The 25225-nt window shown below is 45.0% G+C and overlaps 1 protein-coding gene across 1 annotated transcript; it reads right to left on the reverse strand.

The window, feature by feature from the left end:
* Window positions 1–6449: 6449 nt before the first annotated feature.
* PCBP1 (poly(rC) binding protein 1) lies at window positions 6450–8144 on the reverse strand. The gene has a single exon (XM_082426069.1). It carries the CDS (start codon window positions 7866–7868, stop codon window positions 6798–6800), a length of 1071 nt encoding a protein of 356 aa, XP_082282195.1. The 5' UTR covers window positions 7869–8144; the 3' UTR covers window positions 6450–6797.
* Window positions 8145–25225: the final 17081 nt, after the last annotated feature.

Here is a 25225-nt window from a genome sequence, read left to right on the forward strand (position 1 = left end):
GAGTGACTGGTAACAGGTATGGGTTTCTTTTTGAGGTGGTGAAACGTCTGGCATAAGATAGTGGTGATGAATGCACAGCCTTGTGAATATACTAAAACCCACTAAGCTGTACACTTTAAAATGGTGAATTTTATGGTATACGAATGATATCGCAATTTAATAAAAAGGAAAATAGCATACAAGTTAGTGTGTAGAGTATATCCATTTTTTAAAGGGTAGTATATATATGCTACTTTTTTTTTTAATTTTTATTTTTTTAATAAATTTATTTATTTTTTGGCTGCGTTGGGTCTTCATTGCTGTGCGCGGGCTTTCTCTAATTGAGGTGAGCGGGGGCAACTCTTTGTTGCGGTGCACGGGCTTCTCATTGGGGTGGCTTCTCTTGTTGCAGAGCACAGGCTCTAGGCCCACGGGCTTCAGTAGTTGTGGCACGTGGGCTCAGTAGCTGTGGCTCGCGGGCTCTAGAGCGCAGGCTCAGCAGTTGTGGCACACGGGCTTAGTTGCTCCGCGGCATGTGGGATCTTCCTGGATCAGGGCTTGAACCCCTGCCCCCTGCATTGGCAGGCAGATTCTTAACCACTGAGCCACCAGGGAAGCCCTATATATGCTGCTTTAAAAGAGCAGTATGTAAAACAAAAGGCTAGAGGATGTTAACCTCTAGTTAGCAATACGTAACAAAATGGATTTTCATATGTATTATATATTTATGTATGTTCTACAAAAATATGTATTGCTGTCTTAACTGAAAAATTGGGCAATAAAAGTTATTAAAGACAAAATGAAACAATGTGCAGACTATCTGTCCATTTAGGCTCTCCCAGGGCAGTTTTTCTGGCCTAGTGGGACAGTCCAGAATGGTGGTTAGAAAGCAGCTTGGAAGCTACATTGCTTGTGCTCAAATACTGTCTCTGCCTCCCACTGGCTCTGTAAGCTCGGACAAGTCACCTCACTGCAGTGTGCCTCAGTTTTCTCACCTGTAAAATGGCATCAGAATAACTGTACCTCATAGGGCCCTGTGGATTCAAGGAGTTAATTCATTTAAAGTGCTTGGAACAGTGCTTTGCACATAGCAAGCTTTTGATAAATGTTAGCCAGTCCTGGAGATGTTGCTTGAGTGGCTCAGGTTGCAGGCTGGGGAATGACCACATCTGACCTCACTGACGTCCTGTCAGGAGCCAGTGGGAGAAGGTTCTCTTAAGGGCTCACTGAGCAAGCCCTGAAAATGTTTTCTGAAATAGAGGTAAACTAACAAATGAAGGCACGGGTTTTCATCTACATGGAGGCAGGTTTAAGAAAGTGCATCTGTCTCCTTGCTATGGTCGAATGGCTCAGGGAGTAAGCAATCTGGGGTCTTCCACCGCCTGAGTGACTAATTGGGGAATGTGTATGCTATCACTGAAGCAGAGTTAGTTGCCTCAACTCCCCACCACGGTGGACTCAGCCTCGTGGCAGATGTCTGGAGTCTTAATTGGCTGCTGGGAGGAGAAGGGGGCAGCTATAGTTACCCTCTCCCTACTTTAGTGCACATGGGTCCATGGGGCACTCAGGGGGGCCAGAGCCATCTCACAGAGCCCTCACTGTTAGGGCCTGAGAGCAGGGGAAGGAGGGGGAGGGGGCCTGGGTCTGCTTGGCGGCCTATCTCCGCCTGCCCGCATGTAAACCTTCTCTGGCATGCCCCCTTTACCTTTCCCTCTACTGCCCTCTCCTCTTCCCCAGAAAGTCTAAAGTGGACGGCACTTTCAGGGATATTCAGAGCAAATCTCTCTGGTAGCTCCTTTCTGCTTCCTCCTCAATCAAGCCCTGGTTGAATAGTTACCCAAAATGCCAAGCTGGGGCTTGCTGCTGCCAGTTTTTTGTTAACTTCCGTTTTTCTCTCTTAGAGTGTTTACAGAAGGCCTGTGTGTCAAAAGTCAGCCCTGTGGCAGGAGGCAGAAGCAGGGGTGGGTGCCCACGAAGGCAGTATTTCCCAAGCAGCCATGGATATTATCTTACCCAGTTAGCTCAGAGGGAGAACTGCGACCCGGGAAGGGGGAGCAATTTGTCCCAGATCACTTAGAGCCAAGACTAGAACTCAGGTCTCTGAACCTAGAACCCAGCAGAGTATAATCTTCCTTGCAGAATTTTGATGCTCCAGAGCAGGAACCCCAGAACCCCAGGCAGGTAACGAAGAAGAGGACAGCCAGGGTCAGAGTTACGAAGAAACAATGATTTCCCAAATGCAAGGATGCCCAAACAGAATGACTTTGGGGAACTGCAAGAGACTAGCAGTCTTTGCACTGGTGAGGCTGGTGGGAACAGATCCTGAAGGGTCTGGAAACTCTGCTGAGAAGTTTGGATTTTCTTTTGTAGACCACGGGTAGAGGTGAGACTTGATGGCCTTTAAGCAGGGGAGTGATGTGGTCAGATTGGAATCCTCAGGTGGCCAGGCCAAGCAAGGTGGCCAGAGGACTTGGCAGTGGACAGCTTCTCCGGTGGTGACTGCCTATTTATATGTTTGGCTGGGTGCTGCCTTTTCGCAGGAGATGACAGGCCCAGCAATGCTGGACCGTATGTGGTTCACTACTTGGGGTAGCCGGGGGCGGGGTGTGTGTGTGTGTGTGTGTGTGTATGTCTGAATCCACCTGTGTGAGGTGGATTCAGCTCACAGACCTCAAGCTTTTGGCAAACAGGTGACAGAGAATAAGTAACTGCTCTACGGGTGAACCCAAGAATGGTGACCCATTGCCCAAACTGCTGGCTGGGGTGGGGCATGTGGTGGTGATGTGTGTGTGTCTGTTGAGTGGGGCAAGGGAGGGGACTGGGGGTTGGGGGGAGACCAGCCTTCTAAATATGGGGGACAACTCCAGGGGCTATGACACCACAGGTGTTTGTCAACCTGTTTAAGTCTCCTCCAGACTGTGGCAGTGGCGGTGGCCTAACAGCTGGTGGCAGGAATGATAGGGCTGTGACAAGCAACTGCAGGGGGGGCTCATGCATTTCCAGTCCTCCATCCATTAGAGGATGAGACCTGCTCAAGCTGCCCCAAAGAGAAAGGGGAGGAGTCTTGAAGTGCACGTCCCCATAAGAGAGGGGACAAAGTGAATTTAACTCTAGTAGTCAGACTGGCCTGGCACCTGATGATAGTCACTGCTCCAATGCCCTCTTCTATTTACAGTCTTCTTAAACCTGTAGCTTTTATTTTTAGCTTTCTATTGCTTCCTTATTACTCTGCCTTTAGTGAGATTCCTTTCGAAAACAACAAAACAACAGAAAACCTTTCCCCCGGTTCTCCCCCCTCAAGTCACTGTGCTATTTCTTTCTCTCCTTTGTACCACGTATTTGAGCCATCTATACTCCTGTCTCCATTCCACAGCCCCCAGGCCCTCCCCTCCTGCTGCAGTCCGGCTTCTCCCCATATTTCTGAAATTCTGCTCCCTAAGGATACTCATGACATTGAAATTGCCTTCTCCAGTATCCCCTTTAATCTCTAAAATGAATGGGGGGAAAGGGAGTAAAAAAACCCTATTAGAAATTAGATTTGTTTGTTTTTATCTTAACTGTTAACATTTAAGTTTTTTGTATTTTCTAATATACATAATATTTAGAATTATGCTTGTATATAGTTTATAAAAAAGCATGACTATAGACATATACGTAATTTATAAATAAATGAGCATGTAATAAGGGTATAGGCTAAAGACTTTTTACAGAAGGGGTACACTTTAAGAAAATGTTTGGAGACGACTGGTTTTCAAGATAAAGCTCAAACCCTTATTTCGGCATTCAAAGCTGTTTATAATTTAGCCTCAAATGATTCTGCGGCTTCCTCCACCTCCCCTTCCCTCCCTTTACCAAGTAACATGCTCTAACTACGATGGGCTATTACACATCTCCCAACTGTACCAAAGCTTCAAGTTTTAGTTCAAATCTATGTTTGCACATAGATGTTCAATCAAACCTGTTAAACCTCACAATTGCTGCATTACTGTCATTCCATTGGCCTTGAAACTTTCCTCCTTGACTACTCTCAAGGGTGCTATCCTGGTTTTTCTTCTGCTGCTTTGACTATTCCTTCTTCATTGGCTGCTTCCTCCACATTTACTCCACAAATACTTATTGAGCCCCTGCCGTATGCCAGGTATGGTGACAGGCACTAGAGGTACAGTGGTGGACAATTTGACTAGGTCCCTTTACCCCCAGCTTATACCCCAAAGCTCAATCTCTAGCTCTCTCCTCTTGTTACCTGTCTCCCTGTAGCTCTGATTTCCCTTCAGAGTTTGTCTCCTATTTCAAGCTACTTGAATATTTCTGCCTGCAAATACTCCAGTCACCATGTCTGAATTCACTGCTCCCCTTCCTTACAGCTCTTTCTCTGGCCTCCTCATGCAGTTTCAATCTCTCTTGCATTGGTCCCTTTCTATATGCATTTCTATTGATACCGCTTCCCAACCAATACTAGAACCTACTTACCTGAGGTAGTTTTCTAACTGCTGTTCCTGCCTTTATTCTCTCCAAGTTGCCATTCTTCCCATCCTATCCTATCCATCCTTGCTGCCTAAATCATTATTTTACATAGTATTGCCGGCTTTGCCTTTTAAGGGGTGGGGATGGGGTTTGAGGAAAATTTGAGGCCTACTTTTTACAGGGTATTGGAACCACTTCCCCCAGCAAGTTTCAAGGATATCTCACAAACCATTCAACGTGGTGTTTGAGCGTCCAACCTAATTATCCCCTCCTGCTCTACTCTACACAAACTTGATTTGTGCTCATTATTTCCAGAAGACATCAAACCCATTGTTGGGTCTTCACTAGTGCCTCCCTTACCTATCCTGGCCCCTCAAGACAACTGTCTTCTCTCAGCTTATCATGTAGTACACATTGCTTTCTTTCAATATTTCTCTGCCCAAAGACATTGGGGGCAGAAACGGGCCTTTGGCTTTTTGCAATCTAAAGTATACTGAAGTTTACTGTGTTATAAGCACTGTTCTGTTTTACACACGCTTTTTCTTTCACAAGCCCAGATGTGTACTTCAACACCTCCATTTTATACAGAACTTAAGCAATTTGCCCAAGGCCACAGTGGCAGAATTCAAATTTAAATTCAGGTTTAACTCCAGGACTTGGGCTCCTTTCAGGGGCTAACTGCCTGACTCCGCAGTGGGTATAAAGTACATGGTAGACGCCAATCTTACCTCCAGGGACCCTCGGAACTAGGTCTGTACCTCCAAAAACAGGAGCAGATGCCCTGTGAAGAAACCTCAACAAATATTTATGGTGGCTAATACTCCCCTCCCACAGGAATTTCTGCTGTTGGTGATCTCCCACAGTGCCTGGTTTGAACAACACACTCTGGCACCTAATCGTCTATTGTCCTAACCTGCTGTTTCTAGTGTTTCTGCCTAATGGTGGAAAAATTTTCTTCTCTCATCAGTTTCAGCCTAGACCCACTGGCTGACATGAGGCTGCTAGGCCTTTACAGCAACATCTTCCTACTCCACTGGTGAAGAGAATCAGTGGCACTCACATCTAAGGACTTTTTGGAGTTTTGCTGAAAATGCAGTCTTCTGATTAGATTTGGGGTGGGACCCAGGAATCTGCATTTTTTAACACTGAGGTCATTCTTAGGCGGTTGTCAATGGATCAGCCTACATTCCTGCCTGTGTGGACTGCCCCTTTTAGGCAGAATTATTTCCTGGTACAATGATTTCTCTAAACATTGCACACACCAGGAGAATTACAAGCTGGCCTCCTTTGTTTCTGGGTAGCCACTTGGCAGGTGTAATAACATCCTCTTGACAGGCCGCTTGCCACAGGTGCATGCGCGACACATGCGCCCCGCTGCTACCATCCCCCATTCAGTCTTGCTGCCCAACCAAGCCCACTATCCCCACCACCACCCTGTAGCAGCTACCCTCTCCCAAGCCCTTAGACCCACCCAGCCCCTTTCCCTTCCCCCACCTCAGCCCCTCCCTTCCCCCCCAGCCCAGCCCTTCCCTCCCCCACCTCTTCTCTGGGTCCCCCAGGCTCCTCCCACCTCAGAACGTTTTTTTGTTCCTGGCTAAGAGTTTTGCACGTGAGATTGAGGGCGGGGCTGGTGGGACTAGAGGACACACTGCCATTCATCAGAGGTCCTACCGAGTGGGCATACTCTTCCCAGCTGAGAAACCCCTTATGTTTTCTACCAGAGAAATGGGCAGAGGCCTCTCTCTGGAACCTGGCTGGAGGGATGTCACTCTCCAAGAGACCCCCACTGTCTCTGCAAACGTCCCAAAGCAGGCACAGCCTGCCGTTCTCCTTTGTTGGGATGGAAAGGGAATGGAATCTTACCAGTAAGGTGAAAAGGGCTGGAGAAAATACCAGGGACGGGCCCACCCTTCTCCCTACAAAAGCCTAACACTAGAAGGGAAGAAAAGAAATGCACCAACAAAGAGTTTAAGATAGTAGTTCCCAGCTTTTTCAAATATGAAGCATTTTTTAACCAATCCATTTTTTAATTTTTAAATTCTTGACATTACAGAACTAAACTGAAATTTATTAACATTCCACTCTTACATTTCTTATCGACAAACAGAAATAAAATTCATGACCCAAAAACCCAAAACAAAACTAAAAACAGGGAAAAGCTTATAAAACTAAATATGGATCCCAGCATTAACAGCTGAACAGAGAATGTGATTTTTAAATTCTTAGCGGATGATAAAGTTGTGTAGAAACTGAACACTTACAAATTATTTAAAACCTGGAATCACTGACCAGAAATTACACAGTTGGATCATGGGAAAACAGCAGAAAGGGGTTATGAGGGAACCTACACTGTTCTAGCTGCACCCCATGCCCTTCTCAGAGGAAAGCCTGGCATTGATTAGATATTGGGCCAGACTAATACTGGCAGCAGAACCAGTGATAGTAACCTGCCTACCAGAAGAGCCTTCCACTGGGTTAGCAATTTTGATCTGGGCCCCGGACATCTGGCGGATCTCATTAATGTTGGCGCCTTGGCGCCCGATTATGCAGCCAATTAAGTTATTTGGAATGGTGAGTTCATGGGTAGTTTGAGTAGATGCATCCAAACTTGCCCAATAGCCTTTCACCTCTGGAGAGCTGGAGTCAATTCCGGCGAATCCGGTCCCGCCGTGCATCATGGCAAAGTGAGACTGCTGTCTTGCCACCTGGTTCAGCTTGGCCAGATCGAGCGGAGAAATGGTGTGTTGTCCTTGAATCGAGTAGGCATCTAGAGGTGGTCCCTCCAGGTCATGGGTGGCGTGAGGGTAGCCAGCAGCGTCGCTGCACCGATCTTGGCCGCCCGCGCAGATCACTGGAGAGCTGGCCGGCATGGGCTGGTACGGAATGGTCATGACTCTCCCTTGCGGAGACTGGGAGAGCGTCTCCAGCATGACCAGGCAGATCTGCTTGACACACTCGGTGACAGACTGCGGCACGCCAGCAATGGTGATGGCCCGCTCGGTGGAGTTGGGCAGCATATCCCCCGCCACCTGGACCTGGGCCCCCGTACTCTCGCGGATCTCTTTGATCTTACAACCGCCTTTCCCAATCAGGGAGCCGCACTGGGTGGCCGGCACCACCAGCCTCAGGGTGACCGGGGGCCTGCTAGCAGCCGTGCTGTTGGTCATGGAGCTGTTGATATCTTCTTCCAGCTTGTCGATGATCATAGCGAAGGCCTTAAAGATGGCATTGGTGGGGCCGGTCAGAGTGATGATTCTCTCCGGGCAATTCCCCTCCGAGATGTTGATCCGCGCACCACTCTCCTCGCGGATCCTCTTAACCGACTCCCCTTTCTTCCCAATAATGCTTCCTACTTCCTTTCCGTGCATAAGCAGCCGAATGGTGAGAGTCACATTTAGTCCACTTTCAGTCACACCGGCATCCATGGCGAGCGGCGGGCGGCGTTCGGGGGAGTTGGGCTCGTTACGTGGTCAAGTCTTTGGTGGCTGGCTGGGGGAGGGGCGGTGTAGGCCCAAAACTGCCGGCGCGAGGCGAGCGAGGGCCGCGGGAGCGAGCGGGCGCGGGCGGGAGGCCGCGGCGTCGTCGCAGGGGCGGGCGGCGGCGGCGGAGGGGGCGAGCGGGGCCGGGAGCGGCGGGCGGGCGGGTGGGCGAGGGCGCGGCGGTGGCGACTCCGGCGGCAGCCTCGGCGGTCTGGGCGGGGCGGGAAGCCCGCTTTCAACCCCGCGTACCCTCTGACCCCGGAAGTGCTTGCTGCGCAGGACCCCTTGAAAAAAAAATGAGGACCCGTCCTTTTTAGGTCACAAGATTGCGCCAACCCCCATAGAGTAGTTTTTAAAATACACTTTTAACAGCCTAGCATTGAAAAGAAAGCCCCGGTAGGCAGAAGCTGTGAGTCCGGCAAAGTTTTAAAACGAACATGTATTTTATTAACCCCAGAGGCGCCGGCAGATGTTTGGAAACGGTAGTGTTGTGCGCGGAGGCGACACATTATTTTTCCGCCCTACAAAAGCGGTTTAAGCGCGGAGCGACACGGGCAGCCCCGGCGATAACTGCAGGCGGCTGCTAGGACGCCGCGGGTTTAAAACATGCGCTTGAGGCGGCCAGAGCGCATGCGTGAGGGTGTGGGGCAGACGGGAGGGGCAGCCGCGGTCTTCCGGGGGGGAGGGGCGGCGAGGCGAGGCCAGCGGGGCGGGCCCCCGCCCGGGCGGGCACGTGGGGCCCCTTCATCTTCGGCGTCGGGGCGCCTAGCGCCAGCCCCCACCCCCGCCTCGGCCCCGTGGCGGCGGTCGGTGGGGAGAAAGACCAAAACCCACCACGCGCTGCCGTCAAATTCACGGCTCTGCTCATGGTTTCTGGGGAGGGCTAGAAACATGGCCATAAAGAGAATGGCGTCCATTTACATAATGCTTTGTCTGCATTTTGCAACTCTCTTTCGTTTACCCGCAGAACCCCCACCTCCTGCGCTGGTGTCGTTTTAGTCGCTGCCGCCTCGTCAGACATTTAAGACAATGGCGTGCATCTTGGGGGACCGCATTTACTCCTGCTCTGGGGAGTTCCTGCGGTTTTCCCCGCGCGGCTTAGGCTCCCGCTGCTGCCTTTCGGCCCTTTCCCCGCTCGGTGCAGTGCAGCCACGGCGCCCACGCTCTCCGGGGGCGGCCCCCAACAGGGCCCGCCATCTTGGAGGGCCTTTCTTGCCGTGTGTGGAGCCGCGCGTTCCTGCCGGTAAAGAAAGGTCGCTGGGGCCCTTGGTGCGCCAGTTGTGATTTCTGCCCCTTCTCCTTTTCCTCGGCTGAGCCAGACAGAGAAGGCCGAGTGCGCGGGGTGCTTCAGGATCCCCCAGGGAAAGCGGCTAACGTGGCGGTCTTTCCCTCCCCCCTCCCTTTCTTCCCCGTGGGGGTGGCCGCCATGTTTCCTGAACACAAAATGGCGACACGTGGCCTATATTCGTCGCCAACGAGAAATAGGGGTCGGGCTGAAAGCTCTAGAACGCGGCCGCCCCCCATCCCCCCGTCACGCCCGTGAGCCGGGGCCTTCCCCGCGCAGCGAGTGCTCTGACCAGATTGTGATGAAACCCCGCAGGCTGGTCCCAGCCTCACCGGGCGAATTTTAATACATTTCTCATTAATTTGAAACGGGGACGCAAATAACTGTAAAATGTAGGCATCATACCGAGTCTCTCGCTCATTTCGTTTAATAATGGATAAGGGGGGGGGGCAGTACCAATGCATAATTTGGGCCCTCAGTACCAAAACATTTAGGAATCACTACTTGTAAAGAATGAGATGGGAAATTATTGCTTTCCTAGACTTCTAGCATAGGCTATTGTGCTAGAGAGATAAAGAAATAGTATTATAAAGTTTCTTTTTAAAAAAAGGCAATTTCCATGAAGCGACTGGGATACCTAAGAGCTGGCCAGTGAACCTCAGTTTGCCATAGTTGTTGACTTGTAGGCTAGAAGGGACAGACATTTATTGTGCATTTACCAGTGCCAGATCCTGTGCTAGCCATTTTACTGCATACTGTCTTTAATTTATACAATGACCCTGTGAGGTACGTGTTAATCTCTCTCTTTTTTTTTTTTAGCAGATGAAATCACTTAGGCCCAGAGAGATGCAGTGACTAATTCAAGGTCACACAGTGTCGAGGATGGAATCCAGACCTGATACAGTTATTGGTGAGCACATTTCCAAATTTTTCTCTAAGTCAGGGCTTTGAATTTAAATGCTATTTGGACGTTTAGGTGGGCTTGTTATTTCAAGGAACCCCTCAGGTAATTTTTTGTTGCATAGTCACCCCCTATTTGTATCTATTTGGGCATTCCCAGTTTCTCCTGGTGTGAGCTATGCCTGTGAGGAGCTCAGAGGCTATTTTTTTTAATGAGTTGTCTGGGTGAGAATAGAGAGAAGGAAGTGATTAAGCCCTGCATAAAGGCTCAAGTATCTGTCAGTCCAGCCTGGTTTGTGGCGCATTTGAGTCTACCTGGCTCTGTGGGAGCAAGCAATTTCTCTGACTCACTTGCTTCCTTCAGCTACCCATGGGCATGACTTCTGCCTTCCCCATCCCAACCTCCACCCAGGTAAAAATAAATAAATTTACTCTGGCACCAAACCTCTATTTCTCTGCAGATATTGACAGAGCATGACAGAGTGGTAGATAAGTCATGGTCTGTGGACTTTTCAGTTCAATGTAACAAATAACTTGTGGACCAAGCAACAAATATGTGCTGAAACAGGGCTATGCTTGTATGGGTATTAAGAGGTGGAGAGAAGGGCTTGTTGCTTCCTTTAACTTACACTAATATTGTATATTAGACTTTCCAAAGTGCTTTCATATTACCTTAGATAATCCTACAAACAACTTTAACAGGTAGGTACATAACAGCAACAATGACAGTCATAGCACTAAGTGCTTACTGTGTGCCAGGCACTGTTTGAACCTTTATTTTGTGCATTAATTCAGTGGTTCTCACAGTTTTAAAAGCAAACCACCATGAGAAGTATATTTTACGTAATTGAAACATATATGCACACATATAGATAAAAGAAACAAAATTATTGCAAAACAGTACTTATTCATACTACATGCAGTGTACTCTGGTAATTTCTGTTGTCTTCTTTACATTAAAAAAAAAAGAGGCACACATCACACTAAAGGATGAAAAACCCATTATTAGGTTGTGACCAATATGATTAATCTACACATTTAAACCTCACAAAACCTCCTGAGATGGGGGTGATGTTATTTCCATTTTAACAGAGGTACAAAGAGAAAGATTTATCTAAGGTCACACAGCTGTTAAGTGGTAAAACGAAGATTTGAATCGAGGCAATTTGAGCCCAGAGCCTATATACTTAACCATTAAGGTAGACCGTCTGTGGTCTCTGCAGAGGGCCTTATCTTGTAGAGAGACAGTTGATCTTAGTAAATGTTAAAAACTTAGGAGACAACAAAAGGACTAAATTGCATATAATCAAGAATTATCCTGATTCAAAGCATTCTGGTCCTCTAAATCTGCCACCTGTTTCTTTTCCCTAAAGAAAATTTTACCCACTGGGTATGTCTTCCCAAGACTGCAATTTTAAGCCTTTTTTGGCAGGCATATTTCTTTTTTTTTTTTTTTTAACATCTTTATTGGAGTATAATTGCTTTGCAGTGGTGTGTTAGTTTCTGCTTTATAACAAAGTGTATCAGCCATACATACATATGTATCCCCATATCTCCTCCCTCTTGCGTCTCCCTCCCACCCCTCTAGTTGGACACAGAGCACCGAGCTGATCTCCCTGTGCTATGCAACTGCTTCCCAGTAGCTATCTATTTTACATTTGGTAGTGTATATATGTCCATACCACTCTCTCACTTCATCTCAGCCTGCCCTTCCCCCTCCCCATGTCCTCAAGTCTATTCTCTCTGTCTGCGTTTTCATTCCTGTCCTGCCCCTAGGTTCTTCAGAACCTTTTTTTTTTTTTTTAGATTCCATATATATGTGTTAGCATACGGTATTTGTTTTTCTCTTTCTGACTTACTTCATTCTGTATGACAGTCTTTAGGTCCATGCACCTCACTACAAATAACTTAGTTTCGTTTCTTTTTATGGCTGAGTAATATTCCATTGTATATATGTGCCACATCTTCTTTATCCATTCATCTGTCGATGGACACTTAGGTTGCTTCCATGTCCTGGCTGTTGTAAATAGAGCTGCAGTGAACGTTGTGGTACATGACTCTTTTTGAATTATGGTTTTCTCAGGGTGTATGCCCAGTAGTGGGATTGCTGGGTCATATGGTAGTTCTGTTTTTAGTTCTTTGAGGAACCTCCATACTGTTCTCCATAGTGGCTGTATCAATTTACATTCCCACCAACAGTGCAAGAGTGTTCCCTTTTCTCCACACCCTGTCCAGCATTTATTGTTTGTAGATTGTTTCTTAATTTTTATTTATTTATTTATTTTAGTTTTGGCTGTGTTGGGTCTTTGTTGCTGTGCGCAGGCCTTCTCTAGTTGCAGTGAGCGGGGGCTACTCTTGGTTGCGGTGCACGGGCTTCTCATTGCGGTGGCTTCTCTTGTTGCAGAGCACGGGCTCTAGGCTTGCGGGCTTCAGTAGTTGTGGCACACGGGCTCAGTAGTTGTGGCTCACAGGCTGTAGAGTGCAGGCCCAGTAGTTGTGGCACATGGGCATAATTGCTCCACGGCATGTGGGATCTTCCTGGACCAAGGCTCGAACCTGTGTCCCCTGCGCTGGCAGACGGATTCTTAACCACTGTGCCACCAGGGAAGTCTCTGTAGATTTTTTGATGATGGCCATTCTGACTGGTGTGAGGTGATTTGCATTTCTCTAATGATTAGTGATGTTGAGCATCCTTTCATGTGTTTGTTGGCAATCTGTATATCTTCTATGGATAAATGTCTGTTTAGGTCTTCTGCCCATTTTTGGATTGGGTTGCTTGTTTCTTTAATATTGAGCTGCATGAGCTGCTTGTATATTTTGGAGATTAATCCTTTGTCAGTTGCTTTGTTTGCAAATAATTTCTCCCATTCGGAGGGTTGGAGGGTCTTTTCGTGTTGTTTATGGTTTCCTTTGCTGTGCAAAAGCTTTTCAGTTTCATTAGGTCCCATTTGTTTATTTTTGTTTTTATTTCCATTTCTCTAGGAGGTGGGTCAAAAAGGATCTTGCTGTGATTTATGTCATGGAGTGTTCTGCCTATGTTTTCCTCTAAGAGTTTTATCATGTCTGGCCTTACATTTAGGTCTTTAATCCATTTTGAGTTTATTTTTGTGTATGGTGTTAGGGAGTGTTCTAATTTCATTCTTTTACATGGAGCTGTCCAGTTTTCCCAGCACCACTTATTGAAGAGGCTGTCTTTTCTCCATTGTATATTCTTGCCTCCTTTATCAAAGATGAGGTGACCATATGTGTGTGGGTTTATCTCTGGGCTTTCTATCCTGTTCCATTGATCTATATTTCTGTTTTTTTGCCAATACCATTCTGTCTTCATTACTGTAGCTTTGTAGTATACTCTGAAGTCAGGGAGCCTGATTCCTCCAGCTCCGTTTTTCTTTCTCAAGATTGCTTTGGCTATTTGGGGTCTTTTGTGTTTGCATACAAATTGTGAAATTTTTTTGTTCTAGTTCTGTGAAAAATGCCATTGGTAGTTCGATAGGGATTGCATTGAATCTGTAGATTGCTTTGGGTAGTAGAGTCATTTTCACAATGTTGATTCTTCCAATCCAAGAACATGGTATATCTCTCCATCTGTTTGTATCATCTTTAATTTCTTTCATCAGTGCCTTATAGTTTTCTGCATACAAGTCTTTTGTCTCCTTAGGTAGGTTTATTCCTAGGTATTTTATTTTTTTTGTTGCAGTGGTAAATGGGAGTGTTTCCTTAATTGCTCTTCCAGATTTTTCATCATTAGTGTATAGGAATGCAAGAGATTTCTGTGCATTAATTTTGTATCCTGCTACTTTACCGCATTCATTGATTAGCTCTAGTAGTTTTCTGGTAGCATCTTTAGGATTCTCTATGTATAGTATCATGTCATCTGCAAACAGTGACAGTTTTACTTCTTCTTTTCCGATTTGGATTCCTTTTATTTCTTTTTCGTCTCTGATTCCTGTGGCTAAAACTTCCAAAACTATGGTGAATAATAGTGGTGAGAGTGGACAGCCTTGTCTTGTTCCTGATCTTAGTGGAAATGGTTTCAGTATTCCACCATTGAGAATAATGTTGGCTGTGTGTTTGTCATATATGGCCTTTATTATGCTGAGGTAAGTTCCCTCTATGCCTACTTTCTGGAGGGTTTTTATCGTATGTGGGTGTTGAATTTTGTCGAAAGCTTTTTCTGCATATATTGAGATGATCATATGGTTTTTCTCCTTCAGTCTGTTAATATGGTGTATCACATTGATTGATTTGCATATATTGAAGAATCCTTGCATCCCTGGGATAAACCCCACTTGATCATGGTGTATGATCCTTTTAATGTGCTGTTGGATTCTGTTTGCTAGTATTTTGTTGATGATTTTTGCATTTATGTTCATCAGTGATATTGGCCTGTAGTTTTCTTTTTTTGTGGCATCTTTTATCTGGTTTTGGTATCAGGGTGATGGTGGCCTTGTAGAATGAGTTTGGGAGTGTTCCTCCCTCTGCTATATTTTGCAAGAGTTTGAGAAGGATAGGCGTTAGCTCCTCTCTAAATGTTTGATAGAACTTGCCTGTGAAGCCATCTGGTCCTTGGCTTTTGTTTGTTGGAAGATTTTTAATCACAGTTTCAATTTCAGTGCTTGTGATTGGTCTGTTTATATTTTCAATTTCTTCCTGGTTCAGTCTCGGAAGGTTGTGCTTTTCTAAGAATTTGTCCATTTCTTCCAGGTTGTCCATTTTATTGGCATATGGTTGCTTGTAGTAATCTCTCATGATCCTTTGTAATTCTGCAGCAGACATATTTCTTTAATCTCTTTGTGTCTGAGTATCTCCGGGACTGTACTCACTTTCCCAATGAAGTCTTCTCTTTCCCAGCTCTCAGGACCGCCTGCATCAGAGTCTTACAGCCCCTCCCTTGGGTAGCCCACATTTAGCTGTTGATGAAATTGTAATGTGTCTTGATGTTGATAATGTGTTGTAAGGGCCTCAGGTGCCTTGGGTGACCCTGAGATCTGGCAAAGAGGGTACTGGACTTGAGAATTGGTGGCTCTGGCCCCTAGCTCCAGCTCTGCCACTAAGTAGCTTTGAGAGTTCTACAATTCAGTTCATTTATCTGGGCCTCAGTTTTCCCATCTGTAAAACGAGATTAGATGCTCCCTAAGGCCGTTTCTAATTCTGTCCAGGGAGTGATGATATTTGATGATCTTGGTTATTTATCCCTGGGAGGGAGGGTTGGGTAAATGTTTTACTTACTTATGGTAAATTCTGCACTCCCTTCCTCAGACCTGCGTTATCTTGCGGATATGTGAGTGAATTCCACACCACCCATTTTACAGATGAAGCCACTGAGATACAGAGCAACTGACTAAATAGTCACCACCCCACTCCTGGAGCCTCACATGACTCTTCTCCCAGGTTGGTTAAAGGGTTTAACAAGGTTGGGAAGGTGAGTCAGGCTTACACTTTAGAAGTTGAACCACAGGATTTTTGCTTCCTCTTACCACATTGGCATGTTATATAAAACTTTTCGAAGTGTTATTTAATCATCACAGTCAACTTTGCCAGGGAGATATTATTATGCTCATTTTATGAAAGAACCGTCTTTGGATCAGAGTAGTAAAATGACTTGACCAAGGTTACACAACTTGTTAGGCTCTGAGCTAGGTAGGCCTCTTGACTCCTAGTTGTGGATTGTTCCTTTCCTTGGCTTCTGATGCTTGTGGCACTGACTTTAACGCACGGAATAACTTTTTAAATTCAAAGAGTTTTCTATCCAGTCTTTATTTTTCTGTCCCAGAACGTCCAATTCACTTATGTTAGGTTACTGACTCTTTTGGTTCAAGAGACTCTCCTTTCTCTGGTTCTTTAATGTTTACATTTATGGGTTTGGGAAGTGGTAGGAATGAGACTAGGTTCCCTGGGGGCAGGAACCACCTTTTTTTTTTTCCCAACCTACCTGGCCCAGCAAGTATCCTATAGCTTTTGAAATTTGTCCTATCAACACGCAACATTTTTCCCAAAAACATGGTTTCTTTTCCTCTTTGCCCTTCATATTTAGCTTCCCATTTCTCTTTTATTTAAAATTATTGTAAATTAAGAGGACCTTTACCTTATTTCCAGGATACTACAGAGTGCAGTTTAGAAACATGTCTTACCCACTGGGGATAGTAACAATTTGACCTCATATGCTGATAACCCTGTGCTGCTGTTAGGGGGTCGCTACTTGGTTTCCTCAGAAACAGCAGAAATATGTTGGTGTGCTTTACAGAAGTGACCAGGATATACAGCAACATCCTTGCCCTAAGTTCTCCCAGTTGGGCAAAGCATTGCTCATGTATTCCCCAGGGTCATTTTAACTAAAATAGGCCTGGAGAACAGAGTGCAGAGAAAAGTTAAAAGGAAAATGAGAACAGAATGCGAATGCAAAGTATAGAATGAGAGGAAGTGGGAAAAGGTAAGTAAAGCAAAGAGAGAAAAGGATAGGGCAGAGGGGACTTCCCTGGTGGTCCAATGGTTAAGAATCCACCTTCCAATGCAGGGGACCCAGGTTCGATCCCTGGTCAGGGAACTAAGAGCCTGTATACCGCAGGCCAACTAAGCCCGTGTGCCATAACTGGAGAGCCTGTGTGCCGCAACTACAGAGCCCACACGTTCTGGAACCCGCGTGCCACAATTAGAAGCCCGTGGGCCACAACAAAGGATCCCATGTGCCACAACTAAGACCTGAAGCAGCCAAGAATAAATAAATAAATATTAAAACAAAACAAACAAAAGAAGAATAGGGCAAAGAGGAGACTACAGAATCGGTGGAAGGGAGGTGAAGAGAGCAATCCAGAGGTCCATTAGCCTCTCCTGTGGTGTGGGACAAATCAAGGAAGAGCAGCTAGTATGATAACTCCTCCTGATCTGATTTTGAGCAGCACATATCTTTTCTTATCCTCTATTTCCAGTGTCAGGTAGGGGAAATTACTTTGTTTCTGCTATCAATTGGGGATGTGAATAGATGCCAGTAGTTTTATTTTATTTTCTTTCTTTTTTTTTTTTTTTTTTGTATTTTGGCCATGCTGCATGGCATTGCGGGATGGTTCCCCGACCAGGGATCGAACCCAGGCCTCTGCAGTGAAAGCACTGAATCCTAACCCCTAGGCCGCCAGGGCACTCCCTGTTTTATTTTATTTTTATTGACGTATAGTTTTACAATGTTGTGTTAGTAAGAAACTATTGTAAATATGTATACATTCTTTTTTATATTCTTTTTCATTATGGTTTATCACAGGTTACTGAGTATAGTTCCCTGTGCTATACAGTAGGACCTTGTAGTTTATCTATTCTACATATAATAGTTGGCATCTGCTAACCCCAAACTCCCAATCCATCCCTCCCCCACCCCCCCCCTTGGCAACCACTAGCCTGTTTCCTGTGTCTGTGAGTCTGTTCCTGTTTTGTAGATAGGTTCATTTGTGTCATATTTTAGATTCCACATATAAGTGATATCATATGGTATTTTTCTTTCTCTTTCTGGCTTACTTCACTTAGTATGATAATCTCTGTGTCCATCCATGTTGCTGCAAATGGCATTATTTCATTCTTTTTTTTATTGCTGTGTAGTATTCCATTGTATATATGTACCATGTCTTATTTATCCATTCAGCTGTCGATGGATATTGAGGTTGTTTCCATGTCCTGGCTATTGTGAATAGTGCTGTCGTGAATATAGGGGTGCATGTATCTTTTCGAATTACAGTTTTGTGTGGATATATGCTCAGGAGTGGGATTGCTGGATCATATAGACGCCAGTAATTTTAATATTAGCCTCAGTTCACCTGGTTTATCAAGGCAAATGTGCTACAAAAATCACGTAAGGTATTCTAGGTCAACTTTCATGTTATTCGTTCATTCAGCAGGCACTTGATTGTTTGATATGTTTCAGACACTGAGGCTGTAAAAATGAATGAGATATTGTCCTTGCCCTCAAGATGTTTATGGTCTGGAGAGGTAGACAGAGAAGTAAACAGATTCACAGTATAATGTGTTAAAGTATTGGGATATGAGTAAGCTGTGGTGCTTACCAAGCTGTGGTGTTACAGGTTCAGAGGAGGGCCCTTGATTCAGCCTTGGAGGGGATCTGGGAAGGCCGCCTAGAGAAGTTGTCATTCAGGCTGAGTCCCAAGTTGGCAAATTGCACGGTGGAGGGCAGGGAAGGGTATTCTTCCCAAAGGCAGGGAGCTCAGTCCTTTCAGAAGTTGTAGCTGTTTCATGAAGACATGAAGGATGTTTGCATGATCCAGTTTTTGGTGAATATTGTTCTGCTTCAGAAGTGTAGACTATTGAGACTTAACTCTGTTCGCTAGAGCACTGGTCCCCAACCTTTTTGGCACCAGGGACCGGTTTCGTGGAAGACAGTTTTTCTACGGACAGGGTGGGGGGGGGATGGTTTCGGGATGATTCAAGAGCATTACATTTATCATGCACTTTCTTTCTATTATTATTATATTGAAATATATATTGAAATAATTATACAACTCACCATAATGCTGACAGGAGGCGGAGCTCAGGCGGTAATGCGAGCGATGGGGAGAGGCTGTAGATACAGGTGAAGCTTCGCTCGCTTGCCCGCCACTCACCTGCTGTGCTGCCTGGTTCCTAACCAGTACTGGTCTGTGGCCCGGGGGTTGGGGACCCCTGCGCTAGAGCACAGAAAGTTAAAGTCCTTATTTTGTAACAATAATTCTCTTTTAAGGTGAAGACACTAGAAATCGCACTTCCTATCTAGAGATTTTAAGGACAAAATGTAAACAAAGTACAGCCTTTGAATTAGCAAATAATGATTAACCCTTTGTACAGTAAAAGGAAGCAGCTACGATAGACGGCATATCCCTTTCTCATCCAACTTTTGGATTTTATTGTGTTCTGCTTTGTTTATAAAGGGATGTGTGTGGAAATTTAGGGTCTTTGTTTAGCTGCTTAGGATGTTTGAGTTAGGAAGGAGGAAAATGAGTTCAAGAATAATTGCTACTTTATGGCAGAACAAAAGAAATACATTTAAATAGCTCATTTCTCTGATCCCATCTACTGAACACAAGTAAGACTTGGTCGGGGACATTGTTTCAGAGAGACAGTTACTTCAACCAGATAAAGCATTTGCTCAACATTATTCACTGTGTAAAGTCTGCTGTGTCCATATTAAGAGCATTGATTTTGTTTTTTGAGATGCACATATAGCTGCATTAAACAGAAACCTTATGTGTATTCATTGGACAATACTGGGATTTAACCTAGATTAAAAGAAAAAAATGTGTTATGTGTGGATTAGGGAGGAATGCTTAGAAAATAGTACATAGATTCAGTGGTCATTTCTCAGTCATCTTCTTGATCTCTCAGTAGTATTTGACACTTCCTCCTCACACACTACTTTCACTTGGCTTCCAGGATGCCACTACCTTGGTTCTCCTTCTACCTCAGGAGCCCCTTCTTCTCAAACTCCCACGTACCGCCCCGCCCTTTTGGCTGTTTCCTTATCTGCTCAGCCTCCAATGATGGAGTACTCAAATCAGTCCTCGGATCACTTCTCTGTCTGCACTCATTTACTAAGTGCTCTCTTTTAAGAATTTAAATATCATTTTTACCCTGAGAATTCTCAAGTATATATTACCAGCTTGAATGTCTTCCTGTGAACTCAAGACTCTTCTGTCCAGCTGCCTACGGGATATCTCCACTTGTGTATGTAATAGCTTCTTTTTTTAAAAAATTAATTAATTAATATATTTATTTTTGGCTGTGTTGGGGCTTCGTTGCTGCGTGTGGGCTTTCTCTAGTTGTGGCGAGTGGGGGCTCCTCTTTGTTGCGGTGCATGGGCTTCTCATTGCAGTGGCTTCTCTTGTTGAAGAGCACGGGCTCTAGGCGCACGGGCTTCAGTAGTTGTGGCTCGCGAGCTCTAGAGCACAGGCTCGGTAGCTGTGGCGCACAGGCTTAGTTGCTCCGCGGCATGTGGGATCTTCCCGGACCAGGGCTCAAACTCGTGTCCCCTGCATTGGCAGGTGCATTCTTAACCACTGCGCCACCAGGGAAGTCCTGTAATAGCTTCTTGAACTTAAAATATTCAAAACATTAATCCTGGAACTTCTCCTCTCAAACCTGTACCTCTGGCAGTTTCTCCCCATCTCAGTTTCAGTTATATTGAGGACTCTCCCTTGACTCTGTTCTTTCTCTTTCTCTCATCATCCAATCCACCAGCCAGTCCTGTGAGCTCTGCCTTAAAATGCATCCAGGGTTTGAACACTTCTCACCCCCTTCCTTGCTGCTATTGGAATAGCCTTCTAAATGGTCTTCCTGCTTTTGCTCTTGGTCTCCCCCAGTCTAATCTTTTTTTTTTTAAACATCTTTATTGGAGTGTAATTGCTTTACAATGGTGTGTTAGTTTCTGCTTTATATCAAAGTGAATCAGCTATACATATACATATATCCCCATATCTCTTCCCTCTTGCATCTCTCTCCCTCCCGCCCTCCCTATCCCACCCCTCTAGGTGGTCACAAAGCACCGAGCTGATCTCCCTGTGCTATGCGGCTGCTTTCCACTAGCTATTGGTTTTACATTTGGTAGTGTATATATGTACATGCCACTCTCTCACTTTGTCCCAGCTTACCCTTCCCCCTCCCCGTGTCCTCAAGTCCCTTCTCTAGTAGGTCTGCGTCTTTATTCCCGTCCTGCCCCTAGGTTGTTCATGACCTTTTTTTTTTTTTTAGATTCCATATATGTGTTTTAGCATACGGTATTTGTTTTTCTCTTTCTGACTTACTTCACTCTGTATGACAGACTCTAGGTCCATCCACCTCACTACAAATAACTCAATTTTGTTTCCTTTTTGGCTGAGTAATATTCCATTGTATATATGTGCCACATCTTCTTTATCCATTCATCTGTCGTTGGACACTTAGGTTGCTTCCATGTCCTGGCTATTGTAAATAGAGATGCAGTGAACATTGTGGTACATGACTCTTTTTGAATTATGGTTTTCTCAGGGCCCCCAGTCTAATCTTAACAGTGACCAGTATAATCTTGTTATGTGTATATCAAATCATACCACTCTGCTGAAAACTATCCCCTGGGTCCCACCCAGATTAAAAACTAAAGTCCTTCAAGTGATCTACAAGGCTGCATGGGATCTTCAACATAACCCTCTCCCAGCTGCTCTGACCTCATCATCTATCACTTTCCCTTTGTGCTCTGGCCACACTGGTCTCCTTGCAGTTGCTCCAACATGCCAAGCCTTGGGACCTTTGTAGTTGTTTTTTCTGGAACACTTATTCCAGATGTCAGTGTGGCCTCCTCCGTTACCTCCTTCAGGTTTCTGCCCAACTGTCACCTAATCTAAGCATTCCTTGACCATCCTATTTAAAGTAAAAACCATCTCCTGCTGTGTGCCTTCCTTGTTTCCCTTCCCTGCTTTATTTTTCTCCACAGAACTTATTACTATTTGACATACTGTTCATTCATTCATTCATTCATTCATTATTTAGATATTTTGAGTCCTGCCTACTGTGTACCAGGCACTGTTCTAGGAACTCTCTACTATAGTTTATTATTTGTCACCCATGACTAGAATGTAAATTTCATCCACTTTGTTTTGCTCATTGCTATAACCCCACCTCCTAGAACAGTACCTAGCACATAGGAGTTGAATGAATAAATTTATTCTTTTTTAAAAAATTTATTTATTTTTTTGGCTGTGTTGGGTCTTAGTGGCAGCATGTGGGATCTTTCTTTGTGGCGAGTGGACTCTTCATTGTGGCGCACAGGCTTTTCTCTAGTTATGGTGCATGGGCTCCAGAGCGCGTGGGCTCAGTAGTTGCAGCATGCGGGCTTAGTTGCCCCGTGGCATGTGGGATCTTAGTTCCCCTACCAGCGATCGAACCCATGTCCCCTGCATTGGAAGGCGGATTCTTAACCAGTGGACCACCAGGGAAGTCCCAAAGTTATTCATTTTTAAACAAAAATGTATTGAATAAATAGAAGGTTGTGTACCAGTTAATAGATCTGTATGAACAAGACATTGTTCCTGCCCTCAAGTTGCTCCCTCTAAAAAACCCTTATTTTGAACTGTGCTCTCTAGCAGGATAAAGTGATACATCATTTTGGAATTGGGGAGGTAAGAACTGGTGTGCGGGGGTATGGTATGGATATCTTCAGAGATGAAGTCCTGCTTTGTTAGGCTTATCAATAATTTGCACTGTTTCTGGGAGGGCAGGATTAATGATAGCTCACTGCATTACTGGCTTTTTGGGTTACAACATCTGTTCTTACCTTGTTAGAGCAAGAGTTTCTTAAAAATCCCATTATCAGTCTTGGTTCTTTTTAACCTTCAAGGAACCATCTGTCATAACCACTTCCTCTCAGGCTTAGAGAAGGAGTTTACTATCTTTACCTTCTTCCATATCTGTAAGTTCTTCTCCAGAGACCCTGGGCATCCACTTACCAGCTGTATGGTCGTGAACCTCTCTGAACCTCAGTTTCTGTGCTTGTCAAACGGAGATGATGATGAATGACACCAGTCTTACTTCTTGTGAGGATTAAGTGACTAAATAATCTGCTGGTTTTGAGAACAGGAGAGTGGAAAGGGGAAGGAGGTAGAGAACAATTAAAAAAAAATACTGTAAATCTGTGCTTTATTTATTTTTTAAAATATTTATTTTTCTTTTTGGCTGAGTCAGGTCTTCGTTGCAGCATACGGGATCTTTGTTGTGGCGTGTGGGCTCTTTAGCTGTGGCGTGTGGGCTCTGTAGTTGTGGCACGTGGGTTCCAGAGCACGTGGGCTCTCTAGTTGTGGCGCGTGGGCTTAGTTGCCCTGCGCCATGTGGGATCTTAGTTTCCCAACCAGAGATCGAACCCGCGTCTCCTGCATTGGAAGGCGGATTCTTAATCACTGGACCACCAGGGAAGTCCGGTCTGTGCTTTATTTTGAAAAATATAATAAGCACATGTTTCTTTTCTAATGAGAGTGGTGAAGATTTTATTTTTTAAAAACAGACTTTAATATATTGTTTTTTATAGAGTAGCAGGTTTATAGAAAATATTTCCTTGCCTCTCCACCCAGATACTTACTGCTGTATTACATGAGGGAGATGAAATACTAGAACCTCACTGCAGGCTGCCCAGTGAGCTGGTTGGTATCTAGGTAGGAAAGCAGCCATTTCCCTTTACGTGAAATTAGAACTCAGGAGGTAGTAGTATTTGAGAGTCTCAAAGGGATTGATGATGATGATAATGACAACAACGGCAATAATGGTAATGGTGAACCTTGATGAACGAGGCCCTGCACTAAGCACCTTATATGGATTGGCTTATTTTAACATCGTAACAACCATATGAAGCTGGTGCTATGAGAAGTAGAGCAGCGTAGGAGGAGGGAGCATAGACTCTGAGGTCAGACCTCCTGTACTGACATCTCAGCTTCGCCAGTAACTAGCCATGTGGCCTTGAATAAGAAGACTGTGCCTCATTTTCCTCATCTGTAAAATGAGGGTACTGAGGTACCAGCCTCATCAGGTGTTTGTGATGATTAGGTAATGTGAGCCATGTAAAGTGCTTAATGTAGTGCTTGGCACATAGAAGGTGCTCACCAGATGTCAGCTGTTACCATAATCAAAATGGCTGTTATTCTCATTTAACAGATGGAGAAATAAAGGCTTAGAGAGAGGTAAGGTAATTTGCTTAAGTGATACAGCAAATAAATGATGGAACAGGAATTTGCATTTCAGGCCATCAGACTCCAGAGCTCTTGTTCTTAACCTTTACACTATACCACCCGTCGTGGGTTAAGAGGAAGAGACTGGACCCACAAGAATTGCATTTTGGGTTTGGACCTCCCTAACTTTTATCTGTGATCTTAAATATCTTGTCTCTATAACATGTACTTGGTTATTCTCTGAGTTGACTCTTTCCTAGATCCAAAGGAATGAATGAGTGATGGATTAGTTGTAGTCTTCCCCTGCTAGGGATTGGGTGTTCCTGGCCAGGACCAGGAAATGGAGCTAAGCAAATACCTTTGTTCTTCCCAGTGCTCTTTGGACCAGAAGTAGGAGCCTGTCTCGTCTCATTTGTTATTATGATTGTCTTTCTTCTTAATGCAACTGGTAATGATGAGAAACAGAGGAAGCAGTATACACATTGAGCACTTTCTGTGTGCCATGTATTTTACATGGATTATCTCATCATATCCTTAAAATAACTATAAGGTAGTAACTCTTATCCCTATTTGATAGAAACAGAGAGGTTAGGAAACTTGCTTAAAGTCACAGTAAGTGGTAGAGCTGGGATTTTTTAAAAAATATTTATTTATTTATTTACATATGTATGCATGCATGCATGCTGCGCCGGGTCTTAGTTGCAGCATGTGGGATCTAGTTCCCTGACCAGGGATTGAACCCGGGTCCCCTGCATTGGGAGCACGGAGTCTTAACTGCTGGACCACCAGGAAGTCCCCCTAGAGCTGGGATTTGAATAAGCAGTCTGGCTCCAGAGTCCATGCTCTTAACCTCTGCACTCTACTGCTTCTATTTCTCTTCTACCTGTGTAAAGTACGTAGTATGGGTCAGTAGCATGGGACTTAGTAGGGCCAGTCCTACTGAAAAATGGGACAACTTTACTGGGCTAGGAATGAGAAGGCCTGCGATCTTGTCTTGACCCTGCCACCAACTTGCCACATCTAGGACTTCACTTTTCTCAGCCTGTTGTCCTCATTTATTAAACAAAGGGGTTGCTCTACATGGTCTCTGAGATGGTCCTTCTAACTCTGATATTCTGTAATTGATCATATGAAGTGAGGAGGATAATACCTGCTCAGCTCCTTGATCTGGAGCATTGGTATTTGTGAGGTTTCAGGGAGCCTGTTTGTGCAAAGGAAGATGATAGATTTCAGGGCAGAGAATGAGCTGCCTTCCTGAAGAAGGTTGATCTGGGCTCTTTTTTGAGGCTGGTTGCCAAGGGAACCTAGCCTCTGGCCAGCAGCAGCCAGGATTGCTTTGGTTGAGGGTTGGGAACAGATAACTAAAACAAGCAGCACATTTAGGTTTCACTTTCCACCCCCACTCCCATTCACCACAGCTACCTGCTAGTTGTATACACTTTCTTTGTTAGGCACTGTTT

Source organism: Balaenoptera physalus (genome assembly GCF_965194825.1).
Source record: "Balaenoptera physalus genome assembly, chromosome: 15".
Lineage (NCBI taxonomy): Eukaryota > Metazoa > Chordata > Mammalia > Artiodactyla > Balaenopteridae > Balaenoptera > Balaenoptera physalus.

What these genes read in the sequence shown, in the direction of transcription:
- PCBP1 (XM_082426069.1), bottom strand. Translation starts at nt 7,868, where the DNA reads ATGGATGCCGGTGTGACTGAAAGTGGACTAAATGTGACTCTCACCATT.